The 18,309-nt window shown below is 42.2% G+C and overlaps 1 protein-coding gene across 1 annotated transcript in view; it reads right to left on the bottom strand.

The window, feature by feature from the left end:
* Nucleotides 1-18,309, bottom strand: part of tspan18b (tetraspanin 18b) — a 34,888-nt gene that overhangs the window by 8,490 nt on the left and 8,089 nt on the right. The window contains exon 2 of the mRNA XM_059336177.1: nucleotides 6,098-6,181. Within this exon, the coding sequence (XP_059192160.1) occupies nucleotides 6,098-6,100 (3 nt within the window). The 5' untranslated portion in view covers nucleotides 6,101-6,181. The remainder of the gene's footprint in view (nucleotides 1-6,097; nucleotides 6,182-18,309) is intronic.

The following is an 18,309-nucleotide window of genomic DNA, read 5'->3' as shown; positions in this document are numbered from 1 at the left end:
GCCTTGCAACAACATCAAGAAATTACGGCTAGATTATAAGCAGATCTTCCTCAGGTGTGCTGCTTTGCCAAGCCAGCAATGTGTCAAGATAAGTAGTGGTGTAGCATTGTGTTTGTATAGACCAGCAAAAAAAAAACCAGCCATTACAAACAAACATGACACAGAGCAGTGAGAAATACTGCACTGCTATATTTGCAGACAATGTGTTTGTTAGCTGGAAACACTGTATGTCCTCAATCTGACAATCTAAGTGGCAGTTTTTGCCCTGAGGTATCCAGTAAATGCCAACTCCGTCTACGTCTGCAGCATCTCTTGTTACTGACATCATGAAATGCCAAAAGGCACCAAGATCCCATTGTTTACTCTTGGCAGAGACCGATCCAACAGCCAGCTTGGACTGAGGAGCATGGCACGGTTGAGTTTGATGGTGGATTAATGAGAAGTGATCCTAAATCAAATTCACAGCACTGACAGAAGCCATAGCTCTGTAATGAGGGCAAACCCATCTGACCTACATTCTTCTCCGTATGAAGATGAGGAATTCTGACACATTTCTACAGGCCTGTTTTCATGCTTAACTCAACCAGAGGGTGGTTTGGCCGGCGTCTACACTATCGACCATGATGGTCATGTCAACTCACTGTGGCTTAAAGATAAGGAAGACATAGACCCTCATTTAGCGTGCTCCATATATAAATAGTACACCCTTGGGTGGTTCTCCTTGAAGTTGACACTTTCGGCACGATTAATGAAGTGAGTCCATATTCCCCCGCTCCACTGGCCACCGCCCTGCACAAATGGATCAGCACGACAAGGACACTGCGTCTGCTCCTCGCCAAACCGTCGTCACCCTCCACCTCCCTGATAACCAGCCAGTTCACTTCATCTTGAGCATGAGCCTGCATAATAAATAATCATTAATACCAAACCCCTGCTGAGACTATAAGGGTTGCAACTTGACCCCTTTAAATGTCATTGACCCTCTAAATGATCACCTGTAGTTGAACCCTTGGGACGGCACATTTTGTCCTCCGGCTCCCTGATGCAGCTGGAGCAGGTGTGCTTATTCCATCCACTGTATGCCACTCTAAAGCTCTCTCCGGAGTGCATTAATACCCTCTGACAATGACATGGGACCACACACATGCCACATCAGCCTTTATCTCAATTAAAAACCCATTTTCATATTTCTCTATGACTTCCTAAATCAGCCACAGCAAGTAAACACCCCAAAATCCGAATAAAGACAGGCTCCTCTGGCAGAGAGCAGGGCTCCCCTGAGGCGCACCATGTCCCTTAATGAACCTCCAATTAGGAGAGAATGAGCCCTGGGCTGTGCTGTCACACTGAGGGGCTTTGAAGTGTACTGAATGCTAAGCAGCTACAGCACTGTATGCTTTAGAGGGCATGCAGCTTGCAGACAACAGCGAACAACCACTGAGAGAAAGTGTACGAAAGTAGCTCAAAGGCAACCCAGCACACAGTGTGTGTGGGTGTAGCTCACACAGAGCAGCATAGAAGCTCAGCCGGGTTAGGAAGTTGGAGAAACTGCTAGGCTTGTAGCAAAGGTCCTTGTGTTGGGTAGATGCTTAGGTGGAGACATACAAATGCTCTACCCTCAGGCAAGCTTAGCTTAATGAGTTTTCGCAGCACATATACAGGAATGGTGAACATTATCAGCTTCTGCACATTACGGGCACTGCTAGTTCACTACAAAAAGTAGACAGTCTCTGATGAATTTGCTCTGCCTTGCAAAGCCATTTATCATTTCAGTCCATTGTTGGAATACGTGCCGTGAATCTAAAGCACTTCTTATCTGAGCCTGTGAGTGGCGCTCTCCTGACCCATTCAGTTTGGAAAAGAGATTGTGTGAGCCCCGAGGGCAGAAGTCCTCTGACCAGGCAGCTGACACACTCCTGAACAAAAGGCTGATTAACTAGAGAAGACTCCCAAAATGAACAAATGCACAGTCAGAAACTCACTGAACATGTGTTGTCAACAGCACTGCGGGCCACATTCTTGACATCGCAGCTGGGCACGCATCCAGCTGTTATAACAGTTGCTCATACTCCTACAGTGAAATCGATTCTCCGGCTCCTTAGATAAGAAAGATTGGAATGGGGGGAGGGTATTGATGGCTCCTTGGTTAACTCGAGCACAGGACATGTGATTGAGAAGAGCAGATTTTGGCTTCAATTGAACACTAGTGTGTGTGTGTGTGTGTGTGTGTGTGTGTGTGTGTGTGTGTGTGTGTGTGTGATCCTCGCACTCTCAAAGCAGAGATTCTCACTTAATTGTGTCGGCACCTCTATCTGGCTGAGTGAAGATACAAACCGACCGCGCAGGGCTGGATCAATACCAGGCCCAGGCACATGGTCAATGATGCATTGATCCCCTGGAGTTCCAGCTCTTAGTCCGCTGGTTGTCTGGCAGTGAGGGCATGTGGTAGCAGCAACACAATGAACACATAAACACTTCTCCACCTAACCGCCTGGTAGGGCTCAGCGTGGGTTTTTCCCACGGGGAGAATGACACATTGCCATTGGGGCTTCCCACAAAATTTAGTTATAACTCAATACAAAAGTAAATGCTCACTAACTACTGTGACTGTAACAGGGGGAATTATTTCCCTGCTTGTATTTTTGCCTTATATTCTGCATGTTCACACAATCCTCTTTCTATGTCAGGGTCATGAGGAGTAGAATCAATATCATTTTGACAAAAAAAAGTTTGCAAACCAATCAATAATCTCACCAACTCTACTTTGACCAGTGTTTGACCCTCAGGCAAGAGACAATTAAAATGTCGGTGATGGTCTCTCAGGACCTTGTTTAATATAGTATTGCGAACAAGTTGAGGATGTTGTCTTTGCCAAATCTCCATATAAAGACAATTTACATCACAGATGGCCCTCAGCAGAAGTAAACAATGGGGGAGTTAAGGAAAGTCAACTCTTTCAGCCTCAGAGGACCAAACACAAAAGGAAAGTTAGGAGGGTAAACATGCGCAGAAGCACAAAATATACACACACACACACCACACACACACACACACACACACACACACACACACACACACACACACACACACACAAGTGCTCGTACGTCACTAAATCCTGACAATAAATAGAAAATATGTGCAGTATGATGAAACTTCTAATCAGAGTTGTGGTTTTATCACAGCCCAAAATAAATACATAATTTTGTGAAATCCGCTGGGGATGTTTGTAACACATGTTGGAATCTCTCCAGCTCTCCAATAAGGACACTGGTCTCCACGGCAACCCGGATATGTGGTGAGAGTGGCCTTTGTCTGCAGAACAGTGTTTGGCATCTCCACTTAGCACTAGTTCCTGTTAGAAAACAAAGGGGAGCAGAGCCGAGCACTTTACGACAGGGGGACAGCTTGGCCAGCCATTTGTCTAATTAGCGATCACTCACACCCTGTTGCAAGGCCATATGTCAGTTTGAACACAACTAGTTCTTCTCTGTAGAAAGCCCAGAAGCAGTTTCATCATTTTACTGATGGTTCTGTGTTGCAGATGCACACACATCTCAGCCTTCACACACTCAGCTAAAGTTCAACGAAAGAACAAGGAAAACAGCAAAAGGAACAGTGTAACCTAATTTGTGTTACAGGCTGCAGTTTCAAGAGGAATGCAAAGATTAAAACAAAAGCCTCGAGGATAAAACGTGTGAATGTTTGTGCCTCAGATGAAAGAGATATCCACATATATCGGAGGCCCCATTGCAAATAACAACTTCATAGAAATAAACCAAAAGCGTGTTAATGCCTGTGCATGAAGAGCGAAGCAGAAAATTCATGATTCTTTGATCTTTCCTTGTAATTTACTGCAACAGAGACACCTATGTAGTTATTAATGTAACTCTCTGACTGTGCTATTATGGAGCAATGGTTGAGATCATTCTTGCTTAAAGCATTTACCACAAACCTTAAAAGTATAATTTAAGTCTATTGGATCTTCTTTTTGACAAAACAACCTCACCACATGCTCCATTTAGTTGTTGTTTTGGAGCTTTTGATTGTATCACACAATCTCACTCAGCAGATGGTTGCAAATATGGATGTGAAAATTTCCACTTCCTCCTGAGAATATTGTTTTGGCATGCTGTTTTTAAGGTTAAGAATGAATTTCAATGTCAATTTCTAAAACAACATGGTCCAAAAATTGCAAAAACTGAGAAAGACCGTGTGATCTTGCTAGATAGTAGCCTGACACTGCCATACCAAATCGCAAATGTGAGTAAGTCTGGCTTTTTTTTTTATATCAACTGCCGTAGATCAAAATGCCTCTGGACACCATTGGATTGGGCGACAACCAATTGAAACTAAACATATGGCGTAGTGCTCAGCAACAAATGTAAACAGGCTAGAGCATGCAGAGATATTATCGATATGTTTGTGAACAAGTGTTGCCATTTTTGCCATCAGAATTTGAAAATAGCCATCTTGGTTGTCTTCAAAAAAATGCCTCAATGCCTCTTTACTAGGCTAGGTTTAAGCTCACTGTAGTGTCCTTGGGGTGAGCCAAAAATGACATCATGACAAGCTCTGTTAGTTTTCAGTCATCATCTGAAACACGTCCATATTAGAGAAATGGTTGTGACTGGCCTGCCCTGACCAGGCCGGCTGGAAATCTGTCTGAAGGAGAGGGGAATAGACGAATCCCCCAGAGCAAATAAAACACAATTTGTAGATTTGTCTGGTTTCCAGGCTAACTACGTGCATTGAGACTGTTTTATCAACAACACTTTTAAAGGTCAAGAGGGAACTTTCAGTCTTACTGATCTATGCTTTTTACAATTAACACTGTTTAATTTTTAAAAACGTCTTGAACCAGTAATGCTTCATTGGCATAGCAGCTAACAAAACATTTGTAATTTACCATAAGTTATGAACCTATATTCAGGTAAGTACAACATATCTTCTACATGTCTGACAAGTAAGTTATGAATGTAATTATAAAATTTCTATGTAAACAGGACCATTCTTAGGCAAGTATGAATTGTACAACTTTTCTTTTACCCAACAGGTCCTACACTATGATGTAGGATCTGCACTTCGTACAGGGCAACAAAGACCAGCGCTGGTTTACAGTTTAGCCAGATGTACTAAACACATTTATATAGGAGGTAAAATTAAAGGGGAGCATCCGAAGTGTTGGTAAAAACTGTAACTGCACAGAAAAACTGTACTATGGTAAGTAGCTGTATCAATAAGCTGGTGTAAAAACTGTATTAGATGATTTTTTCTGGCAATTTGGCTAATCATTTTGAAGTTTTGTCTTTCTTTCTCATGAGTTTGTTAACCTTTGTTTGAAAAAGGTACAGTCACCTGACTGCTTGCGTTTCTTTCTCCCTGTTTTGTTGACATGTTATCATCAATAATTCATTAGGTGAGGTGAATCTTATTTTTAGCCATAAAAAATTCTGTCCAAAACTAAGAAACAAGATCGAAATTGTAACAAACCAGAATGATGCTTTAAGTCAGTTCATATAATATTAAAAAGTATCTGGTTATAATCTTACATGTCGCTTGCAGATGTAACACACATTTATTTGTCTGCTTGGCTGCTTTTATGCTTATGTGCTATGACTGATTACAGCTGATGTGTCTGGGTCTAAACTCCCCTTTAACCTCTAAATCTATACACGTCTGCTGCTCAGCCGTGCCTGGAATACTAATATTACAAATGCCAATGCAAATCAGAGGCTAACAAAGACCAGTGTTGGCCTGCTGTGGTGGGTAAAGGACAAAAGCACTTGTCTGCCTCTTCACAGGACCTGCTTCACGCACCGACTCTCGCCAGCGCCGCGCCTCCTGTTGACGGCAACAATGGCTTTGCGCCTGTGCTGTCAGCATCTTACTGAAAAGAGACCATCAACAAGCTTTCGCTGCTGCTTCTCTTGCTGATTTAACATGTGTCTGCCGGAGTGGAATCGCTGCTGGATTTGGGTGGGAATCATTCATGGCAACACCCCTACAACACTGCTGCTGAGGGAAAACTGAAGATGGGAGTTGTGGCTTTTCTTCAAGAGCATGTGTGCTTTATTTATAGACAAAAATACTACCATACCATGTGTATCTGCGTCTGCCTCTTCTTTGTTCAGGTGAAGCTGATGACTCCTCTCGGTTCTCTCTCCTCTCCTGTTTTCATGGGCTGTTGGACAGAAGCACAATGGAAGAGAAGCAGAGGTCAGGACTGAGCTAATGAGATGAATAAACAGTGAGGCACCGGCCAGGAGACAGAAAAGTGGCACATTTGTCTTGCTATGTGCAGTTCATTTAAGCAGAATAAGACTGTGAGCTTGAAAAAAATCCCCCACAGAAAATAAAATTCTAGGACACTTAAAATGACAGAGTTTGCATTTATTATGTATGAAGCGCTCGCTCCCAGCAGCAGGCTAATTTAAGACTGCATCAGTGTTTTATGTGTGAATGCTTCGCTTTTCAGCTGGAAGGCAAAATTAACAAGGATAAAATGAAAGAAAGCATACTGCCTTTAAGAGTAGAAGTGCAGGCCTGTGTTCTGGGCAGGTAAAATTTTAATATCTGCTTCGAGGTATTTGAATGTGCGTTTTTTCACACTTGCTTAATTATCCTTTATTAGAAAACCCAACTCACTACGGTCTCCTCATACCGTGTGTGACGTGGCCTTGACGAGCATATGAACTAATGCATTATTCACTGGAAGAATACCTTGCTTTCTTACTCGCTGGTTTAAACTGTCATTGTAAAATACATCTCCTTCCAACTGTGTCTAATGAGCATAAATGCTTTAAACTTTTTCCCTGTTTCTAAACTACTTTGCCACAAGTGTCTCCCCGCTGAAAATAACGATATAGCAATGAGAGCCAATTAAACTGCTGGTATTCCAGCCTCGATGTGCAAAAATAGTCAGCAGCACGGTTTTGACTGACAGTACTTTGGAGCCGGTTTCAAAGCACTGGCACAGACAACTGCAGCATCAAATATGGCGAGAGCTGCCTACGGAGGCATGAACAGCATGCAGCTCTTGCCACATTAGATGGTGAAATACAGGCAGGGTATTCTCAGTCTGACAGGGGGCTGGGGATGGAGAATATCCCAGGAGTATTCTGGCTGATAGAGCCAGTCACATCTTCCCGCAGACACACCATATTGCTAGCAGACATCAGATTCACCCGGACGCAGAGACCCAACTGACAGTGAGGCAACACACCCTCCCCCCCGCACAATACAGAGGCTCTGATTACATCTAGAAAAGGCAATCAAAGCCCGAGTGAGGAAATGGACAAATCCGAGAAATGGTGAGATGCACTGGAATGATACACCTCCTTATCACAGAGCCTTGAATTCAGACTCGACAAAGCACACGCTCAGGGAATCAATAGCATCTCTACGGTGGCTTCACATGCACGGGGAGCCAAAGGATGGAGCCTGTTTGAAAGAGCCATTTACAAAATATTCACCATATGGCTTAGCAAACACATCCCCAGGCAATACAGCACTGTAATCTCTTTCCATTTTGTTTCAGTCCATTACAGCAGCAGCAGAGAGGTGCATCCTCATGGCTGCAGCCGCTGAGTGGTCAGATTTTTACCATGAAGCCTGTTGCAGAGGTGTCTATCCTGAACCCCTGTTTAGAGAGCTATTAGCTGTTGGAGAGCAACAGTGGTGAGGGTCTGCATTATTTTTTCGTTTCCATGGGAACCCTTTTCACTGGAAAGTGGAGCACCAATAGGATCGCAGAGCCTCATTGAATCGGTTATGGGGGTGAGAAGAGAGATCAGCGCAGACGGCGGAGAAAGCACAACAATAGGACGAACCCTCGAGGGAGACTGGAAAGGCCAGGCCGATGAGGGTTCAACAAAGCGGGGAACGACTCAACACTAGAGAAAAGGTTTCATCTACATCCGCTCAATGGCTTTCCTTTTAAATATATCTCCCCCTGCCAACTAGTCATTGACATTTAAGCTCAAGAGCACTGTGGGCAATTTAAACATCAAGGCAGCCTACTAATTGATTAGCGTCTGCTGATATTTCAGCCTCTGACAATATGATTGCATCACAGCCATCTATACAGAGTGTAAAACAGTGGAACATTATGAATTATGCGCTTCTACATACAGTTTGTACTGTAGTTATCCCCCGCAGTCTAATTCACAATGGAGATACCAGAGGAAACTGGCCATAAAGGAATAACAGGATAGAAAGAGTCAGTAGGCTCCAAATAAAGTGCTCATCTGATCGTAAAACAGTTTCCGACCTTGGTATTGGGGTTTGTGGAAGTTGGAATAGCTCCAAATTATACTCAGTCTAATCTGTTCACATTTGGCCTCATTTTACTGTCACGGGTCTCAATTTTAAAGGACCCAAGCATACTCTGACTGATGGTACATCATCACAATCACAGCACGGTTTCAGTAAACCAGTCTATGGAAATGATTGATGCTGTTAAATGACAATTAAGATGATTCACAGACATTAAATTGGCTAGAAAATGATTATCTACACTTGTCCAGTTGGCTGCAGAATGTTTTGTTGCTGGCGCAGGAGGTAAAGATAACACTTCATGCTGCTGTTGTGCTCGGTTCAGGTTGACCACAGTTTGGACTTTTTTTTATCTAATAATCCTCAAGTCTTCTCAGTGTAGGCAGGATTTCAACTTCTCTCTCAAGCTCTCAACACAGCTACTTGTTGCATGTACATCCAGGTACAACTCTAAGAGGAGAGACTGTCCCAAAGTGTGCACCGCCATCTCTGTTGATCTTGTTTTTTTCAAGCATTCGTTGACCTTTACTATATAAGTACTATCTGCTAAAGGGCTGTCTTTTATGTTTTCTCTTTCCCTCCACAAGGCCACACTCACATGAGATGTAGCCGCAGGTATGTGAGGAGGCATGGGAGTCCATTTATGTGATGTCATGCTGTTAACCTTAACCTCACAATGTAGAACAAGTAGACTTTATATTTCACTGTTATTGTTTTCTATTTGAGTGTGTTTAAGACCAGCTTCATTCATTTCACAGCAGCTAGACAAGAAAAGACAGAGGGACTGCGCTTACGTTGCAGGAAACATTTGATCAAATTCCCCAAAGAACAAGAATCTGTGTGTTACAGCCGTGTGCTTGTGTTTTGTTTTAAACCTCAAAGTTTCTTTTTACTTTCTTGTACCAAAGTTTTCTTGAAGTAACGTCTGCCTGTGTTTCTCCAAAAGTTGAGTTTGCTTCAAATTTTTGCAGCCACAGCCACCACTCAAATTGAAATGGTATTACTGGCGTTTTCCTCGCACTACCGGATCTCATGTGTATGTGTCAAGTCTTCTCATCCTGCAAATCAGGTGGCCAACCTTGACTGAAATGTTAGAGGTCAGAGAACAGCAGTGACACTTCCTCTGGGGACAGGAAATGGGCAGGAAAATGAAGGAGGAAGTGACAATTTTTCCATCTACACATCGCAGCTGGGCTTGAACTCAATTTCTCACGAGCATTGATAAAAGCAAAGCTCCGAGCTGTAGAGGCAACTGCAGATTTTGACACGATGACCTACGGGGCCTTTTAAACCATGAATCAAACCTTTATAAACACACTTAATAAGAGGCAAAATCTACAGCTGTGGACGTCGGCTCTCCCCGGTGATCTCCAACTAAGCCCGAGTCCGTATTCATCATGGAATAATATTATAGAAATGAGAAAGAGGGCAATTACCGGCCGCCATATATCTCCTGAACAGCTGTTTTAATGAGGGCAATACTGAGGCAGAATTATCGCCTCACCCCATCTGGATTTATTGATCTAACAGTGTGAGTCAACCACCAGAGATAAAGATAAACCACCACGATGGAGAAACAATCCCCACTCTGATCAGAGGGCATCGCTCAATTAATCACTCACTCTCTTGTCTCCGGCCACAGCTAAACACACTCTTTGTTCTCAGCACTACTATAGGTGCGCTCGAATTACACACCAGGCGAGAGTGTATTCTCTCAGTTGCAATTATCCAAGCTGCTATTCATCTGTTTTCTCCGTGTTAATTGTTTTCTGCTAAACGTGTTTGGAGGGAGCTATTCTGAGGCTGATGAAAGCTGACACTGTGTCCACCTCTTTGGGAACTCAGCAGCAAACATTAGCCAGGCCTCGTCTCTTTGTAGCAGCCCGTATCTTTCTACAAAGATGCCCTCATCAAAGAACGGTGAGAAGTGTCTGACAGGGATCCTTTGAAACATCTCTAACCTGCTTCTATAATTACACAACATCAACTTCTCTCTGGTGACACCGTGATGAAGAACAGCGACGGAACTACTTGTTGTTGTTTTCTTTAACCCGTGCCTGTCTAACTTAACTAGCCGCCTTGTATACACACTTACACTCTACTTCCCAGGCCCCAAAGGCTAGGCCCCCTTGTCTCGGAGGAGCCGGAGGCCTGGAGGGGCAGCACAACGCCGCTTTGAAGTCGGGCGATTAAAGAGGAGAGACCTGTCGAATTGGGATGATGGGGCTAAGGTTGGAAGAGGGGGAGGATCAGTACGAGGGACAGGAAAGGCTGTGAATACTGAGAGCTCAGGGCCCCGTGGGATACAATTAAGAGCAAGGCTTTTTTAGTGAGGGTTACAAAAACACAGCAAGGATACCAGCAGTGCAGCCTTCCAAGCCAAGGTAAGAGTTCATTACTACATACACAGAGGGGGCTGGGGCTGTTAAACTCTCGCCAGTTTGTTCGCCCATCTCCTCCTCCCACAGGCCCTACGAGCTGACGAACAGCCGCATGATAACCATTTCCATCCCAGATAAATCCTAAAGCCCGTTAAAGCTTGAGAATCATGCAGCTTGCACAGCCTCAAACTTAGAGAGGAATTGAGATGAAGATCCAAGCTGCCGGCACAAAGACAAAGTTTGCATAGAGTCTTCCCTCAGGATGTTTTCCTCAACTGCAATATTACGAGTGCGCACAAAACAACAAACCAGATCTGTAGTCAAGACAGATTAGAAGACAGACAGGACAATGAAACAAGTTATGACTAGACTGGAGCTGTAACACATGATTCACATAATGATTCATGATGATTAGATTAATGAGTAGATTGTTTTGTTATAATTCGGTCTAGAAAGTGTATAAAATGTGTAAAATGCTCACAAACAGCTAAATGCTGACCAGCAGTTAAAAAAAAGAGAGACATTTAAAAAAAAAAAAAAAAGAATCACATAAAAGCCACAAATCATATTAAACTATCACTTTTACAGATGGAATTAAATACTTTTAAAAAAACAAAACATTTTTGCTTTAACAATAATCAATTATCGAAAATAATTGGTTATTCTCTGTTGGACAATTAATTGATTCATTTACTAATTGTTCCAGCTCATCACACATGCGAACAGGCAGACGACACACTCTTTTATTACATTTATTCATGCTCAACACTAATAAATTATCAGTCAGCCAGCACACACAGAACTGATCCCAAACCTACTCCCTCTTAACAAAAAACAGACTATTTACCTGTATCACAATAATTGATGAGTCAAGGTTTATTGTCTATTCTACACCTGACAGACTGAAATCCAGTAGGTTTCCATAAAATTTTGTACTAAAACATATGGTTATATTTTCCACAAGACACTGCATGTAGAAATATGTGGCCACTGTTGTCCTATAAGTCAAACCAGCCACTTAAACATGTGTTAAGAACACATCTGGTAACCATTTCTCGGCCCCATTTAAATTTAGCTATAATACCATAGAGCAGGAGGTTCTGTATATTTGTTAAAATCAAATTCTGTAGCAAGGACTACTTTATCATGATTATAACCACACGGTCCTTATCAGAAGGATTGTTTTACTGTCTACCTCCAACATTACCTGTAATTGTGAAGACTTGTCCTCAACATGCCCTCACCTCGATCCTTCTGACTGACTCTTACAGCTGCTTATTGCACTGACAAACAATGCGGTAAACATCCCAAATGTGCAGAAGATACACAAGAAGTGGAAACAGATTCTTTACTCAGTGAGACCAGATGCAACTTATTTTTATAATTAAAACCAGTGGAGGGCATTTGAGTTTGGGCTCCTCCACAGGCAAATATCTGTCTCTGAAACGGTTATTTTGCTCAAATCCATGAAAAAAAACAAACTATGCCAAACCAAAGGATGTTTTGCTTTTGTTAATCTGAGTTTTGCTCCGTGACCATTTTTTTCCTTCATATCACATGGCAATGCAAATGAAAAACAAAAACTTTGACACAAGGAGGATTAGTTTAAAATATAAATTCCAACAAAAAGACAATATAACCAACATGGGACACATGGATCACTGCCAGGTAGTTACAAAATCAGTTCAGCCCCAAAATCTGAGGCCCGGTGGATCTGGTTCCCATTGCTGATGGTTTTCTCTGCATACCTTACTGAGCACACCCAGCAAAGCTAACTGCTTCACTCACACACCATTCTCAAATTCAGATAATAGTGGACAAACCATGACTGATTTGGCATACTTGAGGCATAGAATTGTTGTTTTTAACCATGTTCACACAAGGTAAAAACAACGCTGTAAAGCCTGTGCTGAACACTGACTTCCCTTGTTTATGAGAACAAACATTTGGGTCACATTACTATACAAAAGTATAAACAAACATGGAGGAAGAAGGGAGGATTGCTGCCCAGTTTATATCCAACGTCTGGTGGTATTTTGGATTTCACAACTTTGTCATGGCAATGTTAATTGTTGCAGTAAAACAGCCAAAGTCTCTCTCAAAAACCCAATTGAGGAGCAGACGGAGGAGACATGAAGAAACCTGTTGCTTAATCTGGACAAAAGACTCCAGAAACACACTGAAACCTCCACCTCCTGCAGTGTTTTACAGCGGATCTCCTTCACTAACATCCTAAAAATCAATACACTCCTTAGAAATAAAACATTTATCTTTGGGGGGAAAAGAGCAGAACTGCAATATATATATATTAATGAGTGTAGCAGTTTTTTTCAGTCCAGTAATGATTAACTTAATTGAATAAAAGATGAAATGGTTTTAGATGTGGGTGGCTACCACCTCCACTAAACCATTTCCCGAGGGGTAAAGTGCTATCACTAAAAGTATCAATCTACTGTCATAGTCCAGTGTTTGAATAGTAAGTAGAAATGACTGAAGAAATACTGAAAGGCAATATTACAGAACTGTAACACTATAACACAACAGCATTCATGAATCAATAATATATCATATCTGGAGATCCCTGCTGATTGCAGTCTCACATCTAGTTGAAAGTATAAATAAATAAATAATGTTTTGATCTTATACAGGCAGGTTTGTGCACACTAAAATCAATATCTTGTGCCACAATTTACTGACTAATAAAGAAGATATAATGTATTACCACCCAATGGAAACAAGTGCAACGCAAATTTTACATTTGCATTCTTTAGTTTGTTTTCGATACCACCTACAAACAGAACCATTGATTAATATATGTTTGTAAGAAATATAGACAACAGTAGAACTGACTGATGCTGCAAAACATTTGTGGGACTTTGCAGTGACAAAAACATGATTGTTTTAATTGCAACTTAGATAAAATTACAGATATTTCTGCATTGTGTGTTCACATTGCACCTGCCACACAACAATGGCAGGAATGTGTTTTTGGTATAAATACAAGACCAAGACAAATAAACCTAATAAGACAATATTAAAGTCCTCCAAAGTATGTTGAGTCTATGTTTCTAATGAAATAATTTCCATTTTAGGGCATGTATTCAGTAATCTGCGTTGAAATACATTTTAAAAAACAGCAGTTTTGCTCCTTCAGCAGGTTTCTCTGTCTATTAAACAGAGAAAAATAAGTCTTGTGTTGTGTTGTCAATTATGTCAGTTTTAAAGCCATTCACTTGGTGAATTCATACTGCAGTAATGCCAAATATTGGATTTGTAGAGAGTTTGCATTCAGGTGCAAATTGGAGTAACTCAGACTGTTCGAGTGGAAACATTGTTTGACTGGAGCTTACACCAATAATTGTGCTCTTTTGAAACACACAAAGCTGCTCATTGACAAAACAAAAAGCCACCAGACAAACTTGATACAAGCTGCATAGAAAATCTGTATGAAACTGTATTTTCTGTCAAAGTTGCTGCACACAGTGAGGTTCCAGTGTGTGCATTCGCTGTACAGGAGCAGCAGGGCAGGTGTCCCACTGGGTTACGAGAGCCAGAAGCTTTGCATCTGGATCATTTCCTCAGCCCAGAGGGGCTCCACACTGGGACCTGCTCATAAAGCTGCACATGTGCCAGAGAACCCCAAATCCCTCTGAATCCTTCATCTACTGTAAGTCAGCCTGTATGTGGCAGGCTGTGGTGATAGCAGGTAACAAGCTGTGACAAACTCACAACATTACAGAGGGAGAAAATGACTCAAGCTTTTTGTCTCTCACACTGTCAAATATACTTGCACTAATGGCCAGGGAGCCTGAAAATGTATTTCTGCACTCAGGGTAAAAAAAATGGTTTCATTAAATGTGTGAGTAAGACTTCTACCCACTCCAGAAACCTTAAGGTACACCTTTCCACATGGGTTCACTCTAAGCTCAGTACTCCTGGGACAAGGAGTTGAAAGATATCCTTTGAGGAGATATCCTGCCTGTGAGTGAGTCCCAAGAGGAAGCCAAGAGGGCCTGCAATGTGGAAAAAGAGGGTTGGACATTTTCCATGGCACAATCTTGTGAAAATGCAGGAGCGCTTTAAGAAACATTCCTTCGATAGGCTGAGGGAGCCACAAGCGGGGAGACGTCAGGAGAAATCATGCTTGGCTCAACACAAAAAGCACTCAGAGAAATGAGATTTAATCTGCTGAGCTTAGAGTGTATTAGCCAGATGTAAACAGCCAGCACCAGCTGTGAGAAAGTTAACTTCCACAGCCCTGCTGCTTGGAAAAACAATGCATGAAACATCAAATATCGCCAGTGGAAGAAACTCTGCAAACAGAGATATTTAAAGGCCAAAATAAAACTTTCACAAGCCGGGGAAATCACAGTTGTGGGAGTCAGTGGGTTAAGGTTAACGGGCCACACTGAAACACTTTCTCTCTCTGAGAATACTCTGCCTGTAGGCCCAAGCTGTGGGAAAGGGAGTTTATGCAATTACATCACATTGATTTATGGGAGACAGAGGAAAGATGGGGAGAGGATGGAAACTGAGCCGCTTGGAGGCGGTCCAAGATTTGGTCCCAGAAGAAACACAAGTCAATAGGTTTACACCACAAAACATGATGGATCTGAGACAATTGTGTGGGGATGCATGTGGTCAGGGGAACACTGGCAACACAGTGAGGGTCAAACCTATTGAAAATGATTGGTTTTGATTTACGACTGAAAACACAAAAAAACAGCCATAATTGTAAGACAGAAGCTTTTCGACGAGCCTGCAGATGCGGATGACAAGTTCAGAAAAGCAGCAAAAAACAGCAGAATGAACTTTTAATTCTCACAACTCTAGGGAGCTGATGACAACTGTCTTACTCCAGCAGATGCTGCAGATGCTGTCTTGAGTATTAATTGGGTGTAGTGATGAAATTGTGAGAAACGCACCCAAGCGTGCACACTGCAGCGTTAGCAGGGTAGCATATCTCCATCAGCCCACCGCAGCTCAACAGTTATAAATAAACAGTCCATTTAGTGCTCTCCACTACTGTAACAGGACCACAGGAGTGACCACAGCTGGATATTTATGCTGAAGCACATTACTGCTCTTCTGCTTATTTAAACATTTGCATGTGACTTGAGATTCTACTTGTCTAGGAGATGCACGTACAGAACGTCCTGTGAGCTGAAGCAAGACACTGTGTGACTGAAGTGCTAATCACCTGTAGCATTAATAAAGGAAGGTTCATTAAATTACCACAGATGAATGTCTCAGATTGTTAAAAAAAAGTCCATGCCGAAGTAATATTTATGCAGGATTCCTGTCATATAGCCCAGACAAACATGACAAATATGAGCCCACACAACAAAGGAAAACACAACTCATTAACTTTCACTGCATGAGACTTTGATACCAGCCACCAAATGGTGAAGAAATGAACAAAGCAGGAGGAGATTATAGATATACAGTATAATGAGCTGTGGAGTTACAGTAGGCGATATTAAATGGTTTCGTTTTTTAAGTTTGCAATATCTCCGACTGTCTGCTGAGTCTCGGACTTCTTGGAAGCACAACAGACCTTTGGTTCAGGCCAAAAGCAACAGAATAAATATATACACATGAGGAGCGAGCCAAATATTTGAAGGGGGGTGTTTTGAAAGCTTGTAGAATAGACTGGATTATCAAGGGTGGGTGGCTGTGTGAGGTGGGGGTTGCTCTAGATATGGCAAATGTAAAGAAAGCTCACTCTGAGATGTTTTTAGTAAGAAAAGGTTGGACATCTGTTCCTTATTACATGAAAAAAACAGCTCGTCCAATTCCAAACTGCCTGCAGAGATAAGCGAAAGTGGTTTTGGTAGTAGCTCACAACATTGGCCTTTCCCCTCCTTAATTGTTTCTTTTGTGCATCATTAATGTGGGGAGCTCATATGAGATCACGTCCGGTTATTGACAGAGATTTTTCTTTAGTATTAAAGAAAGTGGTCTAAATGCTGTTTTTATCTGGGTTAAATCCTGTTTCGTCATCCTGGCATGCTTTTTTTTTTAACGACATGGCTTGATAGATAAAACCAAAAGAACCTTTACACAACCAGGGGTTTTCAGAGACAACTACAAAATCACTTTGGCTGGAGCACTGGTGCTGAGGCATTGCACATGGGATCTGACTCTGCCAAGTGTTATCGGGAAAGATGATCTGGGCTCATTCCTCCGGGGCGCAAACTCTTGGAGAAATGCCTGAGCTGTCTGTTTATTCCTCAAACAGTTCACAGTTCAGAGCATCACACACCCAGGTGGTCAAGATGAGGTTGGACGGCTTTGCTGCTGGCCTGTCGTCCTGACGTGGGACAGCTGACAAATGATTGGGAAGCCATCCAAGATCACCTGATGTTCCACAGAAAATAGAACGCCTAAGAGCATCTGTACTCTTTTTTTGGACGCTTAAATCAATGAACACTGCAGCCAATTTAATTTCACATAGCAGAGACACCTGCCGTGCCTGTGCTATCTCTGACAAACACATGTGAAGGTGATCCCTGGATTCTACTGTCAGAAACATACAGACTGAAATACATTTTCGAGAAAATATCAAACTCCTTTAATTTACTTCAAATGGTGAGACAGTGGCTAGCTTTCCTATGCAGCGCCGTCTCCTTTTTCCCTTAAGCTTCAAAGAAAAGAAGATGCAGCGAAGTGAGGATTAGGGAAAAAAGGAATTATGCTTCATGGTGTGCGTGTGTTTACCCTAATAACTATTAGCAAAGACATTTCTACAGCCAAGAAAATACCACCTTATATCTATTTTTGCTCCATCTTCTTAGAAAACCTTAAGAATTCCTTGGAGAAGTTGAACCACAGAGTTTTTTAAAATGCGGCACAGACTGCACACTAATGGCAGCTTGGTTTGCTTGTGGCCGTAACACATCGCCTGGCATTGACCGACTCTTTGCCCAAAGGACAGAGGCCGTGTTTTAGTTCAGTGACCCGTGACTGGCGTCTTGAGGAGCGCACTTCTAAAGTGGTGGTGGGCTAAAAATTTCATAAAGCACCATCAAATAATCATGAGGCAGTGAGGCGCTCGGTCTTTGCTGTCTAATTGTTTTCCCTTTTGAGGAGTAAAAATAACTGTCTACAGCGTGTACATTTGATCTGCTGTTAAAAGCCGAAGGCTATTATTCAGTCAGACATGCAGAGGCTGTTAAGAAGAGGAGATTCATCACTGTGAGAAGCATATGGGGAAGTTGTCCAAAGACCGTCACTGCAGTCTTCACATAAATCGGTCTGGATCGCTGGAGGAAGTCAGGCTGCCTGAACGACCTCAATTGGCATTAAGGCTATGTTGTCAGTAACAGTTCAGCAGACCCTTTGTGCTTCACTCTTCAAACCAAAGTGGTGTAATGGTGTGATTGTGGGCAATAAACAGAAGAAACAGTAGCAGAAAATCCTGCAGAAGAAGCAACACCTGTATCGCGCTCTAACACAAGAGGACTTTATGTGCCGTAACCACAGGTGAGATAACATTATCACTCAAGCAAAGCAGACCACAAGAGACGTTCTAAATGCAAACAGACAGATGGCACTCACCGACACTGCTATTAGTTTATATGCCCTAAAGATTTTCTGTTCTTTAACAAGCTGAAATGAAACACAAACGTCTATCTCAGAGGCCTGTGATCCT

This window comes from Centropristis striata, chromosome 6 (assembly GCF_030273125.1).
Source record: "Centropristis striata isolate RG_2023a ecotype Rhode Island chromosome 6, C.striata_1.0, whole genome shotgun sequence".
Lineage (NCBI taxonomy): Eukaryota > Metazoa > Chordata > Actinopteri > Perciformes > Serranidae > Centropristis > Centropristis striata.
This window is presented reverse-complemented; position numbering and strand designations above follow the sequence as displayed.